Source organism: Choloepus didactylus, chromosome 4 (genome assembly GCF_015220235.1).
Source record: "Choloepus didactylus isolate mChoDid1 chromosome 4, mChoDid1.pri, whole genome shotgun sequence".
Lineage (NCBI taxonomy): Eukaryota > Metazoa > Chordata > Mammalia > Pilosa > Megalonychidae > Choloepus > Choloepus didactylus.
The window spans coordinates 3,448,048-3,471,829 of record NC_051310.1 but is presented as its reverse complement, the minus strand read 5'-3'; the positions used below and the strand labels follow the sequence as shown (position 1 = coordinate 3,471,829).

The window sequence follows — 23,782 nt, the reverse complement described above, 5'->3', positions numbered from 1 at the left end:
AGCCGATTGGTGACTGACAGCCGGGTGGCAGGGGAGAGGCCTAGCACGGATTGGAGAAGGCAGGGATGGGGCGGGGCCCAGGTTCCCATTGGTCCGCGCTCGGGGTCGAGCTTGGCGATTGGGCGCCGGCGCTGTCAGTAGGCACGCGGGGCGGGGCGGGTGGGGTCTCCCTGCTGGGTGAGGGGCCCGGGTGCGCGGCGGCGGGCGGCAGAGGCGGCGTCATGTCCTCGGAGGTGGCCGCGCGCCGCGACGCCAAGAAGTTGGTGCGCTCCCCCAGCGGTCTGCGCATGGTGCCCGAGCACCGCGCCTTCAGCAGCCCCTTCGGCCTGGAGGAGCCGCAGTGGGTCCCGGACAAGGAGGTACGTCCCGGCCGCCTCGACCTGCCGCGCCCCGCCCTGCCCAGGCCCCCGGCAGGCCGATCCCGACCCCGACCCCTGACCCCTGACCCTCGACCCTGACCTCCGATTCCGGCACCTGACCCGAACCTCGACCCCTGACCCCCAGCCCCGAGCCTTGGACCCCTCGAGGCCCGGGTGGGCGGACCCGGATCCCGACCTCCGGGTGCCCCGGGCGCGCCCGCCCTTCCCCGGGCTTCCCTCTCGGCCCCGGGCCGCCCGCGGGCTCCGGCCTCCCCGTGCGCTCGGCTCCGCGGGACCCGCCCTGGCGCGGCGGGGCTGGGGGCGGGGACCGCCGGGAGGAGAGAGGGCGCCGGCGGGGCCCGGCGGGGGGACCGAGGGCCACCGGCCTGCGCCCCGCCCCACCCCGTCGTCCGCGCGTCTGTCCGCTTGCGTCTCCTGTTGCTGACAGTGGACTCGCCCTTCCCGCGTCCTCCTCCGACGCGCACGCAGGTGTGCACTGAACCCGCGTCAAAGGTGTCGCCTCCCCGGGGAGGGACCAGGTCGGGCGCGCGCGGGGGCGGCCTGCGGAGTCGCCTTCGTGGACGCAGGTACCCGGCCGCGCCAGGCCAGCGTCCCCCACCTGTCCCCGTTCTCGCCCCCACCCCGCTGCACCCCCTGTGCCCACCCGGGAGGCCGGGGCGTCGCAGTGGCAGCCCGCTGGGAAGGGTGGTCTGGGGCGAAGCTGGGCGCCTCTGCCAGCCCCTCTCAGAGCTGACCAGCCATTTGCTGAAATACTAGTTTCCCTTGGTCTTTCCCCTGAGCCGCCCATCTGTGGTTCTCATCGGGGAACCCGGCGGGAGGTCGGTCTGGAGCGTCCTTTGCCCAGGACGTCCGGGAACGCTGGGCTGAAATGCCTGCGCCAGCTTGGCAGTGGCACTGGGCAAAAGTGGTGGGTTCTCTGCCCTACACCATCACAGCCAGTGGGTTCCAAAGAGGAGTTCAAGCTTTCTGTGGATTCAGACAAGGGGAGATGGGGCGTGACCACCTCAACAGCAAGTAGGAGCAGCCACAGTTTCCAGATGTGACGGGGCAGAGCTGTGTGGGAACCCAGCTGGGCGTCCCCACAACATGCCAGTGGTTGCTTCTGAGCTGACTCACATCCCTCCGTTACCATCAGTGGGTTCCCTTTGTGATTATACAACCAGACAGGGGGGGTACAAGTGACAAGGTTTTACATGACACGGGCACAACCTAAAGGCCACACAGTCATTATCAGAGATGAAGGCAGCTGGGGGACAGGTCAGAGATTTCAGGCATTTTCATCTGTCTGCTCCAATATAACAGAAAGTAAAAAAGGAACATCAACATACTGATTCTGTAATCACAGTCGCCTCCTAAGTCCTAACTTTTCCGTTCCAGCAGCACCCCTGGTGCAACCAGATCCCATCCCCACAATTTCCCTCTGGAACCTGCCCCTCAATGGCAAGTTCAAGCGGAGATCCTGGCAGCCGGGCCCTGGCCCTGAGAGCCACCCGGGAGGATGGCTTTCTTTTCCCTTGGTTTTTAGAGAGCATATTTTGAATTTATTGGGGCAGGGTCCCGAAGTCTAGAACTTAGCAGAGTGTTCTGGAAGAGCCCTTGGGGGTTGGGGCCTGGAATTCTGGCTTCCCTCATGGAGCTCGCCGGGGCCCTGCCCTGCACTCCCTGGACAGGTGCGGCTGGGAGGCTCACCTGGCGTCAGGAGGACTTGGGCTTGGGGCAGGGGGAGGTGCTTTGAGCACTGACAGCCAGTTTTGAAGAAAGATGTGTGACTGGGGTAGTTTGCAATAGGCAGAAGAAAATTTAGGCAAAGCCTGGCAGGGGGGCGCTGTCACTCCCCACCCTGTGTGCCCCCCAGGTTAGTGTCCCCCTGAGCCCACTCCACCATGCAACCTCTGAGACTACCCACGCCAGACCCTGGGCCCACGGGACAAAACGGGGGGTGGGGTGGGGGGATGTTGAAAATCTTCAGAGTTTTAATTTGAATTGAAATTTTATTTAAACCTTAGAGTTGACTTTTTTGCAAATGTTGAAAACGGACCAGGGAGTGTGCACGCAGGCACGCTCCTGCAGACAGGCTGCGGCAGTTCTCAGATTCCCACAGGGGTTCATGACCCCAAATCACTGGAGAGGCGATCTGGGGAGGCAGGGGGCACGTGAGGCAGGGGCTTGGGGCGCACGGAGGACGCTCGTCCAGCGCTGCCACCAGGGCACAAGGGAGCCCGGCAGGCGGCCGAGCACGGTGGCCCTCGGGCGGTCTTTGGGACACTCAGACACTCTGTAGATGCCCAAGAGGGAGGAGAGGGCTCGGGGTGTCAGGTGAAAACCAGCCTGGACTGAGGGTCCAGAGAGAGCCTTTGTGAGGTCCGTGAACAGGACAAGGGGGACACAGGGTGGGGGGCGGTCGACGACGCAACCGATCAGACCCCTGGGCCAGCCTCTTCCTGGGGGGCCATGGGGGAGAGAATCTCAGCTGGAGTGTGACCAAGCCAGGTTGGCAGCTTTTCCTTCTGACCAGCCTGGGGCAGGACAGTTCAGCTGACCTTTAGGGGGCAACGGCCGGGGACGTGGGGGGCCTGGGCCTGGCCTCCAGCCTTGGCGTAGGGCACAAGGGCAGCCCCGCGTTGCCGGAGCCAGGGGTCGAATCCTGGAACCTCGAAGCCTGGGGGGTGTCTTTTGTTTCTTTTCTTTTTTTTCCTTATAAACACTCTGTACCCGCCAAGCAGAACCCCCTTGAGCCTGCACCCCGCATCCTGCTCTGCCTTGCTCTCCTGCCCCTGCCCCCATGCGGCCGTGGGGCGTCTGTGCTCACGGGCCTGGCTGACCTCACGGGGCACAGTGTCTGCGAGCACGTCCGAGCCACCTCCTGTCTGATGGCCGAGTAACCCCCTCGTGTGCAGGGGCCGCTTGTGCGTATCACCTGCCCGTGGACACCGGGTGTCCCCCCCAGGCGGCCGTAAATACCGAGTGCTACCGCGAGCCGTCTGAGGCCCCGCGTCCGCTGTCTTTGGGTCTGTGCGGCAGAGTGGAGTGCGATGCCACGCGGGATCCCGAGGACCTGCGCCACTGCTCCCCACGGCGGCTGCAGCGTGCTGCACGCGCACCAGGGCACTCGAGGCCCAGTGTCTCTGCGTGATCTCTGACACCTGCTTGCAGTTTTTAGTGACCCCCATCCTGGTGGCCGTGACCTGGTAACACACTGTGGTTTTGATCTGCATTTCCCTAATGGCTGATGATGTCTTTTCACGTGCTTATGGCCTCTGGATATCTTCTTTGAAGACATGTCTATTCAAGTCCATTTTTTATTAGGGTTTTTTGTCTTCTTGTTGAGTTGTAGGAATTCCTTTTATATTCTGGATGTTAAGTCTTATCTGATACATGGTTGATAACAATTTTTTCCCATTCTGTGAATTTTCTTTTCACTTTCTTGATAATTCCTTTGATGAACAAAAGTTTTTAATTTTGATGAAGTTGAATTTACCTGTTGTTCTCTTGTTGCTTGTGCTTTTGGTGCCATATCTAGGAATCCATGGCCAAATTCCAGGTCACGACGGTTTGGCTCTCTGTTACCTTCTGAGTTTTATGCTTTTAGCTATTAGGCTTAGGTCCTTGATACATTTTTTTTTTAATTGCAAAATGTACAGCATTTATTCACCTACGAACAGAAAGGCACACATTCTACTAAATAGTTCAACAAAAAAACACAGCTGTTCTCAGCTAGTTTTATAAATACTTTCAAAAAGGGGAAAGAAATAAGTACAGGATTGGGCCATGTAGTATAAAATAGTCATCTCTACATATGCTTTGTTTAATTTCTGATTTTTAATTCTGCACTTTTTCAGTTTTAGCTGAATGGATGCCAAGTGAAAAGTCCTCTGGGCAGGGTTACAAATGTGATGACAGGTTTGCCCATTTCAGAATAAAGATTTGTACACAACACATACAACCCTTCATTTAGATTTTGTGTTTATAACCTAACATGACATTCCAGGCAACTTTACAAAAGCTTAACTGCCTGAGTTTTGACGTAACACACTGGTCATAATCCAAGGTGTTTCTCGGCCGGGAGGCACAGGGAACGGCTTTATCCTGGTGGAAGGCGCATGGCCGCCGGGTCTGCCGCTGCTCCTGGCCGCCTCTCGGGTCCCCAGCACCACATCAAGGTGACTTTCAAAGCTCTCGTCACACTGCCTTGGTCCTTTTTTTTTTTTTTTAATGCTTTATTTAATAGCTATTTTTTTTTGTGTGTTTTTTGTCTTTTTTTTATTGTAGAATATAACATATATACATAAAAGTGATAACTTTCCAAGTGCAATTTAACAGCAAATTTCAAAGATATTCTAGCTTATAATTCTACAGTGTCAGTTATTTCCTTATTATGAAATATATGTACAAAAAGGTAATATCTTTCAAAGTATTATTTAACAAGTAGACATATAGGAAATTTCCAAAGTTGTTATGAGTTACAGTACTGTAGTTTCAGTTATTTCCTTATTATGAAATATATATATATACAAAAACATGATAATTTTCAAAGTATAACTCAACAAGTAGCTATAGAGCAAATTTCAGTTCTTTTATTCGAGCTATCCTAGTACCCTAGCAACTAAGAAAAAGAGAGCTGTATAAGATTCAGCATTCATCATCCTTTGTTAAATTCCATCTCGTCTATTGCTCCCCATTCCTCTAGTTTACTCACTTTCCCCATCTTCGGGGATGTCTCCGCAGTGACCACCCTGACCTGTTCATGTTGAAAAGGGTGTCGACTTCATGAGCAAAGGGGACACATCTGGTTGATGTTCTTGAAGCGGCTGTTGCCTCTGGGTTTTGGGACTTGGCTGGTCTAGGCGCTCTCTGGGGGATCTAAGTTTGACAGTCATCACCCTATCCATTACCTTACCTTTGAATTCACCATCATGGGCACACCTGAATGTCTTGTCCGTTTCTGAGTTCCTTTTGTACGTGGTGGGAGGCTCTGCTCTGCCCTTTGCCCGTGACTGTGTCTGCCCCGCTCTGTGGTGAGGAGGCTGCTCGCAGCGGCGTGGACCTGTGTCCGTCTGGTTTCAGGCCTGCCCCCCTGCCTGCCTGTCTCTGCTGGGGCCACGCTGCTCGGACCGCGCTACACCTGGGGCACAGCAGGAACCCGGGGGCCTGGGCCCCCCACCTCTGGGCCGCTTTTCCAAAGTCATTTTGGATCTTTGCCCCTCACGGTTCCATGTGAACTTGAGGGTCAGCTTTTTCACTTAGGGACAAGAGAGTGCAGCGTGGGTTGGGACCCCACACACAGGGAGAGTTTCTTCTCTTCCCCTCGTTCTTGCCTTCCTCACTCACCCTCCAGGAAGCTCATCTGTGCTGTCTGCCACGTCTGCCTCCGTCTTCTCTAAGCTCTGCTGCCTGGGGTGGGGATGAGGGTCTGTGGTCTCGGGGCTGGCAGCCAGGGGACGTGTGTCTGGGCTGAAAATGCTGCTGAGAAGTGACTGTGCCACCTGTGCACCTCCCTCCCCTGCCTGCCGGTGACAGGGTGGCCCCAGGACCCCCAGGAGGCAGCTTTGGGCTCCTCCAGCTTCTGCCCCCTCCAGTATTGGCCGGGCCTTGGAAGGTGGCAGAGGTGGGGGCCCGTGGAGGTGAGCAGTGGCCTGGCTCTGGCAGCAGGTTCCCGGGGTCGCTCTGCCGTGTCACCCCCCCCCACCGCGGTCACCCGGCCTCACCCGGACCCTCACGGAACTGTCGGCCCTCCCTGTGGGCTCTGGCAGCCCCTGTGCGCGGGCGGGAGGCGGACGGGCCTGCTCTGGTCGCTGCGTCGCCAGCACCGGGGGTGCCTCTTGCCTGTGACGGTCCTTGTTCTTTGCGGTGCTGAGCGATCTGACAGTCATTTTATCCTTTTCATGTGAAATTGCTCTGTTGGTAATCCAAAAAAATTTTTCTCTACCCTAATAGGAAATCCTGCTGTTTAGAAACCTGTCAGTTTTCTGAATAACCTCACTGGTTTTCAAAGTAATAAAACCTTATAGATTATGTTTTTAAGGGAGTACTTTTTAAATTCTAGCCGTGGCCTTCTGTTTAGAAACTGGCTCCCGTGCGGGCCGGCGTTGGTGGGCGTGGGGGCGGCTCTGCCAGGTGGGCTCCAGCTGAGGGGCCCAGAGCAGCCTCGAGACGCGGTCAGCAGGGAGCCTGCTCGCCTGGCCGGCAGGGCCCCCGGGAGCCCGTCCTCCGCAGGAAGCTGGCCTCCACCTGGGCAGACCTGCAGGCCTCCCTCTGGGGGCACGGGCGGCCTGACAGACAGACTGACCGATCAGGGCCCCCCCCCCCTCCTGCTCCGTCTCTGCACATTTGCTGCTCCTGCTCGTCGGTCAGTCAGAAGGAACCCCGTCCCCACCCCGAGAGGGGCTCTGTGCAGAGGGTGGCAGGGGGTGAGGCAGCCCTAGCCCAGTCCAGGGATGGTGGGTTGGGGTCCCAGCAAATGCCCGATACCCCCAGCCTGGGGGGAGCGGTGCCGACCCCCAGAGGAAGCGGCCCGGTGGCACACACTCCTGGAGCGTTGTGTGAGGATCTTGCCTTCCCGTGCACAGGGCAGGGGGCGGCCCCACCTGCGGGGCGAGTGTCACCTGAAGGCACCTGGCCAACTCGGGGGCCCAGGAACAGCGACAGGTGCACTCGGCTTCCACACAGTCAGCTCCTCTGGGTGACGGTGGACGATGTTGCTCCCGGGGGCTGCCTCGTGTCACAGGTCGTACATGGGCAGCACGAGCGCACGCTGCCTGGCACCAGTGAGAACGGGCGCTGGGGCCCTCTGTGCCCCTCCTCGAATCCGCCCCCTCACTGAGCTCCCGCCCTTGGCTCCTGGGCCCAGATCTCCACCCGGAGGAAAGCGCCGGGCCTGGAGCAGCCTGCAGCCCACAGGGACAGGACTTCACTCCTGAGCAGACACCGTCCCCCGGCCGTTCTCCAGGGTCTGCACGGAGGGGCTGGGGGTGCCGTGTGACCCGAAGGGGCCGTGGGTGCCCTGCCTGGAGACCCGGGCAGACGCTCATGCTCTTCTGCCCCAGAAGGCTCCGGGGAGACCCCACATCCCTCCCCGGTCCCCGGCCAGGACACGGCCATCCCCGTCCTGTCCTGTGTGGTGGGGCCTGACGCAGGGAGGCTCGTCCGTGCCCAGGAGCGGCTGTCCGCCATGGTGCTGGCAGAGGGTTCCGCCCTCCTCTGCTCCCCGCCCTCTCCTCTTGGGTGCTCCTACATCCCAAGTCCCTGCAGTGCCAGGGCGCCCCGTGGGCTGTGCGGCTGGAGGTCCCTGCTCCCCCGTCCTCGGGGGCGGCTGCTTCTCCCGTGGCCCTGGATCTCCTGGGCTCCGGTGCTCAGCCGGGTCCTCAGTCGTCAGGGCACATGGACCGCCCCCCACACGCAGCCCCTTCTGTCCTCACTGCTCGGTCCCGACACCTTCGCTTAACCCCCTTGGGCCTGGTGCCGGGGGTGGCTCATGGGGCGGCTGTGAGGCCCCTGCAGGTTTACCCCTGACTAAGGCCTCTGGGCCAGGATGGGGACACCCTCCTGCTGGAGCCTGTCGGGAGCAGGGACTTGAGAGCGAGTGTGTGGCTGTTGGTAGGGTCCAGGGACTGTGGTTTTCATGGCCAGAGTCCCCGTCACCGTAGAAGGACACGCAGGGACTCAGGGTCTGGGCCAGCTCAGTGTCTCCAACTGGGCCGAGCTGCAGCAGCCTCTAGTGCGCCCTGTGGAAGCGAGGCCGGCGGGTAACAGTGGGCAGGGGTCGGAGCAGTGCCACTGAGGCCACGCTGCCTCCCAGCGCCCCTGTGGCCCCTCACCACGAGCAGGGTCCGTGTGGCTGAGCTCGGGGGCGGCCTTCGTGGCTCGGGGCTCCACGGCGACGGCGGTTTGGTTGTGTGAATGCCTGCCAGGCCGCCTCGGGGTGAGCGCGTCAGTTGGCCGTCAGTGGGACCCGCGTGAAACTGGGAGCAGATGTTTCCACAGCCGTGCATCGGGTCCCAAGAGCAGGCTCCGTGGTGGACAAGCAAGAGGCCAGCGCTCCAGCCCTAGGGGGTGGTTCCAGAAGCCGGGCTGCCCCAGAGAGGGCGGGGGTCAGGGGCCAGCGGCTGCAGTCCTCCAGCCACTGCATGTGAGTGGGACGGTCCCACGGGCCTCCGTGAGTGTGCCCTGCCTGCAGGGGCCCTTCTGGGCCGTGGGCTCCCCGAGGCCCTTCCTCCTCAGCGCGGCGCCCTGGGCGTGAGTGTGAGCGTGAGCCCGCAGTTGGGCCGGGGCCCGCGTGTGTACAGGCGCCAGGAGCTGACGTCACCGCAGCCGTCCGGGAGCTGCGTGGGGTTGGGTCAGCCTCGGGCCCCTCCGTCCGCCCCAACACTGCCCCCAGTGGCTCTCGGCCAGCGAGTCCACATGATCCGAAGTCTTGGGAGATCTGGGGACGTGAGCCCTGGCCCCTGGCCTTCAGCGGGACTGGGCCCCCTTCCAGGCCTGTGTGTTGTGATGAAACGGCAAACCCTGAACGGCAGACACTGAACCATGGTTCTCAGGGCAGACTCGGCCCAGCTTGGAAACTTCAAGTATGATTCAAACTCAGCAAGAATGGTGACGCCCTTCAGAACACGACTTCACCGTGGATGCTGTGCAGAGCTGAGAGGGCAGGCGCATCTGTCTCGCGCTCACGTGCCCCGTGTCCCTGGCAGTCCTGCTGGAGCATCTCACTGTCCACTCCGGCCCAGGGCTGGGGTCGGGGCTCCTGTCCTCGGGGAGCCGCCCCACCTCGAGCTTCCCTCTGAGCCTTCCTGGCTGCGGGTCCTCCCCGCGGGGAGCCCGGGGAGCAGCTCCTTTCATCTGGGGCCCTCGGGGCACGCCTGGCCCACGCCGCCCCCAGAGCTGCTCAGACGCCCCGCCGGGCAGGGATGTAGCACTGCACTCGGAGACCCTGGGAAAAACCTCCGGATAACCTCCACGGCTCAGATGTGTGGGCTTTTGACAGTGAAGGCCCCTGAGAAATTAAAAACAATGTTTTTAATCCAGCAGACTCACTGTACCCTCTTCTGTCGAGGGGCCGAGGGCATAGCTGCCCGCTTGGATTCTTCCTGCTGTGGGATTTCTCGGTCGTTGCCTGGCTCTGATCCCTGGTCTGGCATCCGGGCCAGGCGGTAGGTTCTGCTGGGCCGAGAGGGGATCTGCAGTGGATGGTGGGCACGGTGCCCTGCGGGCGTGGAGCAGCCTCAGTCGGCTGCGGGAGCCCATCGGGGAGCCACACCCTGGCCCAGAGGGCACCAGGCTGGTCACTTGGCGAGTGGCCTCTGAACCTGGGCACGGGGCTGCTGTCCCCAGGCCTGTCCTCGCCACGGCAGGGGCAACACCGTGGAAGCGAGGGGCCCAGCTGCCCGTTGACCCTGAGCCTGGCCCCGCTGTTGCGTGTCCACAACGGCCTGGCTGAACACCACTGCCTTCTCTCCTAGTGTCCGAGGTGCATGCAGTGTGACACCAAGTTTGACTTCATCACCAGGAAGGTGAGGTGCAGCCAGCTGGGAGGGTTGGCCTGGGGCGGGACCCCCGGGGAGGACAGGGTGGTGAGGGACCCGCCTTCACCTGTGCAGTGTCCACGTCAGAACCACCAGCTCAGCCCTGCTGGCCTGGCGTCCCCTGCCCCGGGCAGCTGATCCCCAGCCCCCCGCCTGCCCTTGGGCAGCCTCCATGGAGAAAACGCGCAGAGGGGCGGGGGCCTGTCCCGGGAAGCAGGGACGGGGAGCCCCCCTCGGCACGCCCCTCACCCGCACCCCTCAGCACCACTGCCGCCGCTGCGGGAGGTGCTTCTGCGACAGGTGCTGCAGCCAGAAGGTGCCCCTGCCGCGCATGTGCTTCGTGGACCCCGTGCGGCAGTGTGCCGGGTGCGCCCTGGTGTCGCGCAAGGAGGCGGAGTTCTACGGCAAGCAGCTCGGGGTGCTGGTGACCGGTGAGCGGGCGCTGGGGACGCGTGGTCTCGGCCACGGGCGGGAGGGGCATGCGCCGTCCCTTCCCCTGCCCGCCTCGGCTCCGTTTCCGAGGGCAGCCGCGTCCGGGCCGCCCAGCCCCCTCCCCCCGTCCTCAGCAGGGGCGGCGGGCTCTGCACCCAGAGGGGAGACCAGAGGCTCTCGGCCTGGCGCACAACGCCCACCTCCACCAAGAGCCTCCCTCTGGGCAGGGGGCTGCAGAGGGGGCTTCGCGGGGGCTGGGGGCCGCCTCCTGGGGCCCTGGGCCTGCAGCCATCCCCTGCACGCTGTCCTCATCCAGCCTAGCTGCCCTGCGCCCGGCTTCTCCTGCTGGACATCAGGACGTCCACTTCCTGGCAGGAAGGGCGTGGCCGGGCCCTTCTGCGTGGCCTCTCCGGAGGTCAGAGGCCGCGGGTGGACACCAGGCGGGGCCTCTGCGATGAGCCCCCCGGGGCATTTCCTGGAAGACTGTCAGGCAGTTCCTGGGAGCTCCTTGGAGCACAGCCCATCCCTCCAGCCCGCAGTCCTCCGCTGCCTCTGACTTCAGCTGCCGGGTCCTTAGGAGAAAGTTGCTGTTTGTTTCTCGCTTGTCTCCACCTTGCCTCTTTGCAGCTCTGACTGGAGCTTTGGGGTGGGACAGCTTTCCTGTGCCCAGCCAGGGAGAGGGGGTGGCCGGGGCCCAGCCTCAAGGAAGCATTTGCTTTTGTGTCGCAAGGAGCCACCTTCCTTGTAACTGTGGGAAAATCGGAGAGCGCTGAAGCAATGGTCTGTCGTCTCTCCAGCAATCAGAGGTAAGAACCAGGACACAAGGTGGCCCCTGGGTAGCTCTCACACGTGGCAGAATGACGTCAAGTGTGACACTGACAGCGACCTCTCTGAGAACAGTTTTGTTTCACGTAGATACTTGGTTCTGGATGGAGACAGCCACCACGAAGTTGAAATTGCACGTATTTCAACCGTGCAGATTCTCACCGAAGGCCTCCCCCCTGGAGGTAAGTGCCGGGGCCCCTCTGCTAGGCCGGAGGGTGTGGTGCCGCGTGCATCGCGGAGTGGGGGTCTTACAACGAAGGAGAACTTGCCTGTGTCAGGAACAAGTTTCCCTTTGTATAAAAACCACCTATCATTTAATTTACTGTTGGATTCAAACCAAGGATAAAACTCCAAATTCAATTAGCACAACCCAGGTTCCCAAAAGGGAGTGATGTGTTGCTAGCCGGGAAGCAGCGTTTCAGCCCCCTCTCCTCTCCTGCCTTCCTGAGGGCATCTGTGCAAACCAGGTCCCTTTTCACACGTCCTGGGTGAGCTGCCGGCGTGCAACCCGGTGCGGGGTGGGCGGCAGTCGCTGCTGCCCCGGGGACGAGGGTGCTTTTGGCCCACGGCTGAGCAGGGCCGTGTGATGTTTGTCTTCCTGCTTTCTGCCTTCTGACTGCCTCTTGACTGTTCTTCTCTCCACTGCCTGCCTACCTTCTCGATGTAGAAAAAGACACGCACACTTACACCAGCCTCCTGGAGAGCCTGCCCGATGCGGAAGGTCAGCCACGTCCTCCTCGCCAGCCGCCAGCCCGGCTCGCGTGGGCCCTGCCCCTGCTCTGCCCCTTAGCACCCACCCCAGGGTGACCTGTAGAGGGTCTTTGTGAAGCTCACATGCGCTCTGGGTTAATTTTAGAGAGGTGTGAGTCCAGCACTTGGGTTCACAAAGCAGAAATGAGAACATCCCAGAGAACAAAATGTCTCTCACGCTCCATTCTTCGATCCTAGGAGCGTGTTGCCCAGTACTGTTAGCCGCGCCCGCCGTGCCACCCAGGGCCTGCCGTGCTCCTCTCCAGGGACCCCTGCCTCGGGCTTCTGGGGCACTCCTGCGGGAAGAGCTCTGAGGGGGCCGGGCCAGGGCCCTGTATCAGTGCCCCGAGTGGCAGGCCGGAGAGGCTGGGTGTCGGTTGTGGCCAAAGGCCAGGGCCGGAGGGGACAGGGTCACCTTCCCGGCCGCGCCTGTGCTCTGGCCGCAGCATGAGTCCGAGCTGCTGCCCCTGCCATGCCCAGGGGCCTGCTCGAGCCCTGCCTGCCGGCCCCTTGCCGTGGCCCCACTTCCGGCCTGCGGCTCTTCTCGCCCAGTGAAGCACCCAGCCCCTTTCTTGCACACCCCGGGGTCCAGACCTGGCTGCAGCCTTGAAGCAGTTTGGGGAGGACACTGCTCCCCGCCCTGCCAGGTTCTCAGAACCTGTCTCCAGTGGGGGTGGGGAACGGCGTGAGCAGCTCCCAGAGCTGGACGCAGCCAGGGGGGCCTGCCCGCCGCCTGATCACCCGAGAGCAGGGCCCAGGCGTGTTTTCTGTTGAGGGCCGGAAAGCACGCATGTTTGCCTCTGCAGGCCACGTGCTCTCTGGTGCCAAGTCCCAAAGCAGCCACAGGCGGTAGAGACAAATGCCCTGGCTGGGCCTCGGGGAAACGTTAACTTGCAGCAGCAGGAGCTGGGCCCGGGGCCGAGTCCCCCGGGCGCCCGAGGCAGGGCAGGTCCGAGGCTGTGTCTGCGTCTGTGGGACACAGCCTGGCCTTGGCGGGTTTCGTGTCGGTGGCTTTATGAGACGGGAGGCCCTCACCCCGCACAGCGCGTTGCAGTCAGGAGAGCCCCCGGGGCTGGGCAGACCTCTTCCCAGGCTGAAGCTGGGCCCACCTGGCTGCTGTCCGGCTGTTTCCCTCACTGACCTGCTGGGCTCGTCAGGCCCTCAGTTTTGATGCAGAAACCTGCGTCCGATTGCAGGAATCTGCCAAGAGGCGGGTTTTCCTTTGCCAAATGCATGGGGTTGCTCAGAATGGAATTTTTTCCCAAATCCCAAAGTATGAAAAGACCTAAGTTCAGCAAGAGGCTCGGTGTCCGGTGCTGTTTTCTACACTGAAGAGCTGTTTTTGCCCCAGAATGTTCTCGAAGTGGGCATTGGAACTGAGTCCTCGTCACAGGAGAGACTGTCCCTGACCCAGTGGTGGCAGCTGGCTGTGCCCATGGGACATGGGGTGTCTGGGCTGTGACCAGGATGGGGTGGGATTCCTGGACACAGGCCCCCGCCCGCCGAGTCCTTAGCACCAACCCTGGCTCTCGGCAGTGGCGTGAGGGGCCGTGGGCAGGCTCCAGCTGCCCAGGGAGATGCCTCGGGCACAGGCCCTGCGTCCGCCAGCACAGGCCGTGGGCAGGTGGGGACGGGTGGGATAGTGGAGCAGGAGGGGTCTCAGCAGGCAGGAGTCTACCTGTGGCAAGGGGGGAGGCAGCAGTGGTCTCTGGATTTGCCGGAACAGGGACTGCCGTGTGGCTCTCAGCAAGGTGGTTTGACTGGGTGTCGCGGGGGACACCTGCCAGTTGCCTGGGTCCTTTCCCACCTGAACGTCTGGTGGTCCACGGAGGCCACGAGGACTGGGTGCCCAAGTGCAGGCCACCTGCCACCAGGCCTCAGGCTGCTTTAGACCAGAAAGGGTCGGGAGGCGGCGCCTTGGCGTGCTCCTCGGGCCCTCAGTCCCCTCTCCCTCCTGCAGGAGGGAGCCCGCGGGCCGCAGGTATGCTGCTGCAGTACACGGTGCCAGGGGCGGAGGGCGTGGCCCAGCTGAAGCTGACGGCTGGGGAAGACGCCACTGCCAGCAAGAGGCAGGCAGCAGCGTGGCTGGTGGCCATGCACAAGGTACTGGGGGGCCGGAGTGGGGGACCGGGGGGCCGGAGGCTGTCTTGGAAGGAAGCACTGCCTCTGGCCCCCTCCACTCACCTCCTGCTCCCGGCCACCCCGCTGGTTGGCGGGTGTCCCTGAAATGCTACCGTTGGAGAAGCTCACCTTGGGCACGGAAGCCAACCATGGCTCTCCCGGTTTTCTCTGGGTTGCACCACAGGCCGCCAAGCTCCTCTACGAGTCACGGGACCAGTAGCTCCGTGGGTGAGCCGGTGGTGACCCGGGAGGACCGGCCGATACGGGCAGCCACTGGGTGCAGGCACCACCTGTGCTGGGAGCCGCGGGTGTGGGCTCAACTAGTGCAATACGCACGGCTTAGCGACGCTGTGAGCTGCTTCACATTCTAGAATCTGTGTTCCCTTGTGGGCCTTGCTCGGGGGTGGGAGACCGAGTGACACTACTGCCAACTGTCTGCAGCATAATCGACACCGTATTTCTATGAGTCCCCAGGTTTACTAGAAGGTTCTGACCCATCAGCAATCGTTTCATTGATTCTTGGGTAGCGATGATGTGGCTCTGTGCTTTGTCCTGGGGTCTGTTCAGTTTTTAACATGCGGGTTTACAAAATTTGCCCTTGCCTGGTTCTAGACTGTCCGTTTATTCTGTCACTAATCGCGGGTCAGGAACAAACTTTTGATACTTCACTAAGGGAGGGGAGCCAGCTTTGCGTTTTGTACTTTTCACTTAGTATTTCTCTTTATTAAAATGACTGTACAGCAATTTGTATATAAAGCTTATAATTAAAACCTATTTTGAAAATACAGATCAGGCTCTGGCCCTACTGTGTCCACACACGGCGCACTTTCGTGCTGCGGGCACGTCCTCACTCCGGAACACACAACGCGGAGCCCGAGGCCGACGGAGACTGGTTTATTGTGCACACTGACACACCGAGGCCGCGGGTTGGCCAACAGGGTGCAGGCTGCCTCAGGAGATGTCGGGGCTTACACGCTGCCAACCACCGCCTGCCTCGCGGCTGCACACACACTCACGCGTGTGTTACCCGCAGACTCGTGAAAATAAAGCCTGCGGGCCTATCATTTAATGAAGGAAAAAACACTTACTTCCAGCATAGCTTTCTGGTAGTTTTGAATGGTAACATCAAAAAATACTTTGGGTTATAAAAAGCCGACAGGGGCAACTCCCCCTTGGTTGTCAGGAGCAGCCAGGGGGGCCCCCCGGGGGTCCTGCCGGATGCTGCTGTGGCCCCGCCCTGCCCTCGGCTTGGCGCGGCCCCCAGTGTCTCGCCCACCATCGTGGACGCTGCAGCAGAGAGCTGTGAGGGAGGCGGCGAGGGGCTTTTATTGAGATTCTGCGAACGAGCTAAACCGTCTCCACCCTGCCCAGCGCACGTCTGGGCTGTAGTCGGACCCTGGGCCCAGCAGGGTGCTTGCTAGGGGCTAGACCGTCACTGCACGGCGTCCACGCAGGGTCCTTTGGTAACAGGGTGGGGAAGGACAGGGGTTCCTGCGGTTTTCATCACTGACACAGGGAGGTGCTGGGGGGGGTGCCTCACAGCAGCTGGAAGCTTCTGGGGTGTGTGGGGGGTGGCATCTGAATGAGTCACAGCACAGGGACCAGCTGGAGCTTTTGTCCTCGTTGGCAACCGCGTGGCTAATTACAGGGCTTCTAATTGGCAACGGGTGGAGGATGGAAAGCTGGGTATTTATTTGGATTTACAGTAATTGGCAAGGTTCAGTCTTGGGGACAAGCGCTTCTCCTGGTTTCGGGCTCCCCTACCGCCGCAGCTTTCCCGCGGGCTGCCGGCCACCCAGCTTCCGCTTCCGGGGAGGCCACAGGCTCCGCCTCTCTGGCTCCCGGTGGCGGCGACACCCGCTGCTCGGCGGCGAGTCAGGCCAGGGTCCGCTGCCGGGGCTTGATCCGCGGGTACAGCTGGGAGGCAACAGGGCGCGTGGGTGGGAGAGGCGGCACATGGGGGGCCCGGCCCCGCTTCCCAGCCTTCCTCCTCAGACCCGCCCTCCTCTCTGAAAGGCCCCCCACCTCCCACTGCACTTCACCACCTCAACAGCTGCATCCCAGGTTTGCCCCCGAGGGTGGGCTCGGCTCCCTGGGCAGAGTTGGTGGAGGGGGCACAGTGGGGGAAGAGCATCTGCCGGGAGCCCCCAGGCTCACCCCGCTCCTGAAGTGCTGATGCTCCCCCCCCACCTCCAGTAAAGAAATTTCCAGGCAGCAGAGAATGTCAGATGGGGCAAGTCAGGTGGGGTGAGCCCAGCAGCTTGTTGAAGTGCACCTCAACAGCAAACAGACCAGCTGCTCCCCGAGAGGGCATGGGCCCCGGGCCCGCCAGCTCTGCCCGTTTAGAGAGGTCTCTGGGGCCCGGTGAAAGGACACAGCCTCCCTCACTGACCAGGGTTCTGTGACTAGGTTAACTCCCGGGCAAGGAGGATCATCAGTTCCCCAGCTCACTACGCGGTGGGCGGACAGCGGCGCGCGGCTCGGGGTGCTTACCCCCAGCAGGTTCTTGGGCACGTAGCCCTCGCGGTCCCCGAGGCGAGCCCACCACCACTCGGTCTCACTCTCGTCTTTGCGCCGCAGGATGGTGACGGCATCCCCTTCGTGGAAGGACAGCTCGTCGCTGTTCTGGGCCTCGTAGTCCCACAGAGCGTACACCACGCCCTTGTTCATGGTGCCCAGCTTCTCCTGCAGCCCTGGGACAGCAGAGCGTGGTCAGGCCCCGGCAGGGCAGCTGCAGGGAAGAGGCACCCGGACCCCAGCAGCAGCGCACGCCGCTGGCCGAGGCCACGCTCCGGAGGCCACACAGGCTCGGCGCGTGAGGAGCCAGGGCCGCACTGCCCTCCTCGCCTCCCAGCCAGACAGGGCTCCCCTGACACCCCGAGCCCACAGGCAGAGGTGCCGTGTCCTGAGGGGCATTTCTTAGTGTGAAAACTTGCATCTCACATCCAGCACTAACTTCCAAAAATCAACAATTACAGAAACCCCGATTCCTCCTCGATGCAGGAAGTCGTTCCTGTGGCCACAAGGGAGCCACAAACACAGAGCCGCAGTCACCGGGCAAGTGCACGGCCGGCGGCCACATGAGCACCCCGAGAGGGCCCTCTGCCCAGACACAGGAACCCCCCGCCCAGGGCCCTCAAGCCCACCCCGCTCCACGGCCGGCACCGCCCGGCTCCCTGTGCAGACCGGCCCGGCCCCCTGGAGGCCGCCAGAGACTGGGATCGTCTGTCCCACCCAACTGGGAGCTCGGGGAACGGAGGGCGTCTCGTGTTTCTCTGTTCCGTGGGCCCTGGGTTTTGCTGATCACGTCACCCCCAGGGCCCAGCACCGGGTGCCATCTCCTAGGCACTCATGACGTGCTGAGTAAAGGACTGTTTAGTTCCCAGATGGAAGCAAGGTTCCACCTACTGGAAAACTCAACCCTGGGGAAAGCGGCTGAGTTAGGAGGTGAGTTCCACTCATCTGTGGCCAGTGGGAAGGAAGAGCCGAGCCCTGGGCCACCCGGGAAGGAACTGTAGTGGGAGGAGAGTGGTGGGCAGCCAGCCCCGGCCTGAGGCAGCCTCTTTCAGCGTCAAGGCTGGTGCGTTCCAGCAGCGAGGGGCCAGCTAGGACACTGCCACCTGCAAGGCCTCCTGACAGCATGGATTTTCAAGCGGGGTTTTGGGGCTGGGCGTAACGGGCGGTGTGACCTCCATTCTAACGAGCAGCCCAGGAACGCGGCCCACGAAGCCACGTGGGCATCCCTCTGAGCCAGGACAGCAGTGGCCGAGGCCATCACTGCGGGCCCAGGGAGAGAATCTCACATACCATACAGAAACTGGGAACACTGAATGTAGCCTTCCTCCATCTCTTCACACTTGTCTGCCGCCGTCTCAATGTCACTAATGGTTGAGGCGAAAATGGCGGCCCCGCTCTCCACCAGCTGCTTGCAGAGGTGGACGCTGTTGCAGGAGGCAGCGCAGTGTAGTGGCGTCCTGAAACCAGACAGGGTGAGGGCGCGGGCACTGCCCGGGGCCTGCGCAGCACCCAGGGTAGCCGGTTCCTGGGTGGTGTGACCTCTGAGGGCCCTCACGGCAGGGACTGGCCCGGGTACCCAGCAAGTTGCTTTGGTTTTAAAGGTTCCATTTCCACTAACAAGCTGTTCTGGACCATGTGAAGTTTTGAAGGGGGGGTGGGGTAGATTACGAAATGGCCTATAAAATAGATGTCCGTATGCAGAAGAGACAGCTGTCCAGAAGTTCTAAACAACATCTAATTGCACAACGGCAGAGCCCTGATCCCGAAGGCAAATGAAAACAAAAAATGCAGACAAGCTAAACTGTCCACCAGAAGGGGGACATGGTAAGTTACTTTTCGCACAGTATCACCAGCCGTGGCAGAGTGTGAAAACGAGACTGCTCAGGGAGCAGGTGAGTGAGGGGGCACGTGAGGGACGTGACCACAGCTGTGCAGTCAGTAAGGTACTGAAAGGTCTGGAAGGAAGGGCAACGAGACCCTGACAGTGGCAGGCCCTTGGGGACGAAATGATGGGCACTCTTGTTCTTTTTCTCTACTTCCAGAGTTTTCGGAATATGCCTGTTTTCCTTTTGTAACCTACAGGAGAAAGTACTCTCTCAACCTCCGGGGCCCTCACCATCCGTCACTGTCGGCCGCGTTCACGTTGACCCCAAAGTCCAGCAGAAACCTCACAATGTGGTGGTGGCCGGCACAGACTGCGTTGTGCAGGGGGGTGATGCCTTCATCGTTGGGCTTGCTGGGGTCGTCCACCTAGGACAAACAGCCGTTGAGCCCACCCATCCCTCCTGGCAGGCACCTGCTATGGGGGCTGCACTCACCTCGTAGATGATCCTCTGCACCAGATCAAATTCTCCCTCCAGAGAAGCATCTAAGAGCAGCGCCAAGGGGTTGAACCTGACCCTCAGGCCATGCCCTGTCCGCTCGGAGTTAGGTTTCTTCAGGTTGGTCCGTTTGGTCTATTGGGAAGGAAGCACGCTTGTGAATTAAAGGTGGTTCCCAGGGTGGTGACGAGTTCCAGAGCCAACCCCTGGGTGGAAAGAGCAGCGGGAACTAAAGCCTCGAGGCAGTGGTGCTCATCAGCATCACCTGGGAACCTGCTGGAAATGCACCCGCTCGGGCCTCCCCCGGCCCAGCGACTCAGCCACCTGGGGGAGGGCCTCTGGGCTCACGGGCACCCAGCGGGAGAGCCCTGCCTTGGGGACCACACCCCTGGCTCCGGGGGAGCCCTGCTGTGTCCACACCGCCAGACTCTCCTGTTTAGAAGACACCCTAGGAGAGACTGTGGTTGTGAGACAGCCAAGCTTCTCATCTGGACTTCCAGCTCACTTCCTGGAGATTTCCCACCAAACTCGACAGGCCGCACCCTGAGGCGGCACTGAGCTGCCCAGCGAGGGAACCTGGCCGACCAGTCTCCTGAGGTGACTCCCGACTCCCTCTCTGCTCTGCCAACTCTGACTTCTAAACCCTCCCTACTCACCATGCTCCCTCCCACCACTGGGACTTTGTCTAGAAGGTTCTTTCCTCCCCCTCGTCTGTCCTTCAGGTTTCAGACTAGGTGCTCTAGCTGAGGTTTTCATCCCACGGCGTTCCTCCTTCAGAGCCCTGTCGTTTCACACGTGTGTGTGTGACTGGGTGGCTGCCTCCCCACTAGGCCCAGCTCAAGGAGGGGGGACCCGCCTGGGCTGGCCCCCACTGGGCCTCCAGACCCCAGCAGACGCCCAACAGACGCTGCTGAAGGAATGGCCAGAAGGGAGTGGCGTGGGCCGAGCGCTGACACCCACCGTTGAGGCTGCGGGAGTGGGGATGGCGGGGGGCAGAGGTGCTGGGGGCACCTGCTCTTCCCCTGGGGAGGGGGCCTCAGCCCCGGGACTGGGTGTCTGCTCCGTGGAGGGGACAGTGGCCACGTTGTTGTTGGCGTCCTCGGCAGGCTCCACAGTTTGCTGTGTGGTCTGGGGACAGATGAGCTCCTCGGGCTCAGGGGACGGGAGCTCATTGTCATTGGCATCTGACGGCGGAGCCAGCCCGACCGGGAGCGGGGCAGTGGGCCGGGCAGAGGCGGGGCTCCCCAGGTTCCCGTTGGCATTGGCATTGCCGTTGTCCACGTCAGCCAGAGTGCCCGTGAAGTCCTGTGCGGTGCCAGGCTGGTAGAAGGGCGTGCCCTCCATGCCGCCAGCCAGCGTGTTGAAGCGCTGGTACAGCAGCTTCTGGATGTTGGGCCCGCCGGGGCCCTCGGGCTCCGTGATGGAGCTGCGCTTCTTCAGGGGCCGGGGCGCGTTGGCCAGCTTCCTGCGCAGGGCCTCGAGGTCTGCGTCGCTCTGGTAGCGCAGCGGCGAGTGCACGATGGGCGTGAGCTTGGTGGGGCTCAGAGGCCGCGGGAGGCTCTCCACGCTGCTGTCTCCGGCCGGGGCTGGGCTGTCCTGCTCCAGGTCTTTCTCAGCACACTCTGGAGGTGGCTGCGGCTGCGGTGTGCCTGTGGACAGCGACCCGTGCAGGAACGGCAGCGGTGACGGGGACGTCGACCCCGAGGGCAAAACAGGCTTACCGTACACTGCAGGAGACACAAAGGACAGGGAGGGCAATTTCCCGTGAGGGCCGAGGCCGCTGCCTACGATGGGGCCTTGTCGCCAGGCACCTCTGACCACACACGAGGTGGGCTGCAGAGAGACGTGCACTTCGATTCTGTTGTTGTTTTTAAGTTCTAATTTTAAATCCCCAAGGAAATCCTGTATCCAAAGAACTTCCACTGATTCCTCTGAAAGGTGGAGTTTTCTAATTTATTGGTTTTTACGTTTGGGTTTCCAGAGTTGAGCTTTTTCAAATTAAAGAAAGTTTGCAGCCCTGACATCCCTTGCCCCAAACAAGCCCTCTGTTTTCTGGCGAAGGAAAAGGATAGATGTTAAGTCCTACACTTGAAACTAGCCCCTGGGCTAAGCTCCAACAGCATCAACACACCTGCGGCCTCGGGCCAGGAGGAGCCAGCTCGCAGGCAGCGCTGTCTCCTGGGCCGGCACCCTGCCTCGGGGAGCACGCGGACGGGGCGCTCCTGGGGGTGAGTCTGAGAGCCCCAGCCCATGCCCAGGACTGTCCAAGGAGGCCCCGGGCGAGATCTGACCCACGGGACCCTACACTCGGGGTCAGAAGCACCGCCAGCCTCATGGCACTCAGGGCACTAGGCGCCTGCTCTCCCCTGCCTTTCTAGAACACCTCAGCTTTCCGGCTGCACTGCCTCTGACCCAGACTCGACTGTTCTCCCCTTTGGAGCCCGGGGGAGGCTCCTAAAGTAGCAGGGGCCTCCGCACTTCGCCACTGCCACAGAGGGCTGGAAGGACCCGAGGCCAGCGCTGAAGGCAGGGTTCACCCCCACCTGCTGATTAGAAATCTCCTGCCACGCGTTACTATGAAGCGGGAGGAAAATGATGAAATTCCCAATACTCACCGTCCAGGAGCTGGATTTCCTAAGTAACGCGAGGAGGCAAGTGCTCAGACAGGAAATCGGAGAGCCACTGTCCATTTGCAAAACTGCTCTAAATGCATTTCATTTTTGTTCCCACCTCAAACCACCACCCAGGCCATACTTAAAAGTTTAATCCCAAATAGCATGTGGCCCAAATACAGGGATTTAGATTGGTATTTTCTTAATTAAAAGTGTAACTTTCTAGCCCCCAAGCAAAGAAGAATGTCAGCCTGCCCTACCTGCTTTAACCGACTTATTCAAGGTGCTGTGCGCTGCCGGCTGGTAATTCTTTGGGGGGGCGGTCTGCTGTAGGTACACGGAGTAGATGGAGCTTGAGTTCACTGTCTGGGGTCCTTTCCGGGGAGACTGTGGCCGGGACCCTTTATCAGCCAGGAAGGGCCTGATGGCCACAGTCAGGGGGAGCTCAGGTTTGCTGTCCCCGGCAGGAAAGGCAGGTGGCCCCACCGGAGGGCAGGGGGGGCTTGGTGGCACGGAGACCCTCTGCTGGATCTGCTGCGAGGAACCCGGCTGGGGCACACTGCCTCCTGGCGGCAGTGGGGCAGGTTTCTGTCGACTTGGCAGGCCTGCTCCGGCTCTGGGCAAGCTGCCCTCTTTCCTCCTCTCCAGGGAATTTGTCGACCCCGGACCCAAAGGAGTAGGACTTGGATACGTCCCATAGCTTGGAGGCAGCTGCTTACTCACACCAGGAAGGGCTGGTGGCACTTTCCCCATCTCAGGGCCCTACATTCAGATGTGAAGAAAAACAAAGTCACCCTCTGAAAAGTTAACTGTACTTCCACCTGTCACAAGAGAGTACAAAGTAGAGCTGCAATCCTTCAAATCAGCTCACCAAGAAACAGGGCATGGTATTGGACTTGACCAAAGGCACACAGACTGTGGGCATGGCTCAGGATTCTAAGGCTCGTTAATTCTTTCAGGACTCTGGGTATAATCTAGCACATTATCAGGATTGACTCACCTCTCTCAGATTTAGGCTTAATCTCTTAGGTTAAGACTGAAGGCAGATCTTTGTTGCTCAGATGTGGCCCTCTCTCTCTAGCTAAGCCAACTTGGCAGGTGAAATCACTGCCCTCCCCTCTACGTGGGATCAGACACCCAGGGGAGTGAATCTCCCTGGCAACGTGGAATATGACTCCCGGGGAGGAATCTGGATCCGGCATCATGGGATGGAGAACATCTTAACCAAAAGGTTGATGTGAAAGGAAATGAAATAAGCTTCAGTGGCAGAGAGATTCCAAAAGGAGCCGAGAAGCCACTCTGGTGGGCACTCTTATGCACAATATAAGACAACCCTTTTTAGGTTCTAATGAATGGGAATAACTAGCAGTAAATACCTGAAACTATCAAACTACAACCCAGAACCCCTGAATCTTGAAGATGATTGTATAAAAATGTAGCTTATGAGGGGTGACAATGTGATTGGGAAAGTGATATAGACCACACTCCCCTTTGTCCAATGTATGGATGGATGAGTAGAAAAATGGGGGGCAAAAAAAAAGGCACCCAGTGTTCTATTTTACTTTAATTGTTCTTTTTCACTTTTATTTTTGTTCTTAATATTTGTGTGTGTGTGGTAATGAAAATGCTCAAAAATTAATTTTGGTGATGAACGCACAACTACATAATGGTACCGTGAACAACTGAATATACGCTTTGTAATGACTGCATGGTATGTGAATGTATCTCAATAAAATTGAATTAAAAAAAAAAAAAGACTGAAGGCAGAAAAGCAACACAGCTGAGAGCTTGTTTTTGCTTTCTGTGATAGAGACAAAGGCTTACCAGCTTCTCGGTGGCCCCTAACGCTCCCGAGGGCAGAGGCTGGCTTGAGACAGGCCCCTGTTTTAAAGCCGCCTCCACACCTGAGTCCTTCCGGCCTGCGCTGGCTAGCTGCACTGGTTTCGCCGAAGGGCTAGAACCCTGTTTCAATGTCGGCCAGTTTCCATCATTAGCTGGAGAAGAACATAGAATTGAAGTAATTTTTTTCTTGAAATCAGTTGAATCAAGACAAGAATAACATGTGCCAGAACAGAAAGAGCACTGGGACATGCCGAATCTCATGGTGCTCCATCAGGCAAATCGTCGCCCACCACCGCATGCCGAGCTGTCGATCCTCCAAGGCCCGAGCGCCTGTGCGCATGAACCAGGGGCACCCAGTCACCTTCAGAGCTACTGGAGTCTCCCGCTCTTGTGGCTCAGTGACCAAGCCAAGCCTGCACAGGTGTGCACAGAGCAGGGTGCAGACGGGACACGAGCTCCCCAGG

At 60.2% G+C, this 23,782-nt stretch overlaps 2 protein-coding genes across 8 annotated transcripts in view; one reads left to right on the top strand and one right to left on the bottom strand.

Annotated features, from left to right (window-relative positions):
• The first annotated feature begins 155 nt into the window (after window positions 1-155).
• On the top strand, window positions 156-14,815 carry ZFYVE21 (zinc finger FYVE-type containing 21). Of its 3 annotated transcripts, none has more exons than XM_037831758.1 (8): window positions 156-359; window positions 9,836-9,886; window positions 10,161-10,329; window positions 11,061-11,136; window positions 11,246-11,337; window positions 11,823-11,876; window positions 13,866-14,008; window positions 14,211-14,815. In XM_037831758.1, the coding sequence occupies exons 1-8, from the start codon at window positions 222-224 to the stop codon at window positions 14,244-14,246; spliced, it is 759 nt and encodes a 252-aa protein (XP_037687686.1). In that variant the 5' UTR covers window positions 156-221; the 3' UTR covers window positions 14,247-14,815. The 3 variants fall into 3 exon arrangements, with proteins under 3 accessions (XP_037687686.1, XP_037687687.1, XP_037687688.1); XM_037831760.1 differs by lacking the exon at window positions 156-359 and adding an exon at window positions 9,405-9,526; XM_037831759.1 differs by lacking the exon at window positions 11,823-11,876.
• An 89-nt stretch (window positions 14,816-14,904) lies between these two features.
• The window catches only part of PPP1R13B (protein phosphatase 1 regulatory subunit 13B), a 101,741-nt gene continuing 92,863 nt past the window's right edge, over window positions 14,905-23,782 (bottom strand). For all 5 annotated transcript variants that reach the window (XM_037831713.1, XM_037831715.1, XM_037831712.1 and 2 more), the window contains 8 exons: window positions 23,301-23,470; window positions 21,737-22,238; window positions 19,825-20,591; window positions 18,862-18,999; window positions 18,660-18,793; window positions 17,834-18,000; window positions 16,520-16,719; window positions 14,905-15,943 (listed from right to left, as the gene is read on the bottom strand). In XM_037831713.1, coding sequence (XP_037687641.1) covers window positions 15,902-15,943; window positions 16,520-16,719; window positions 17,834-18,000; window positions 18,660-18,793; window positions 18,862-18,999; window positions 19,825-20,591; window positions 21,737-22,238; window positions 23,301-23,470 — 2,120 coding nt within the window. In that variant the 3' untranslated portion in view covers window positions 14,905-15,901. The remainder of the gene's footprint in view (window positions 15,944-16,519; window positions 16,720-17,833; window positions 18,001-18,659; window positions 18,794-18,861; window positions 19,000-19,824; window positions 20,592-21,736; window positions 22,239-23,300; window positions 23,471-23,782) is intronic.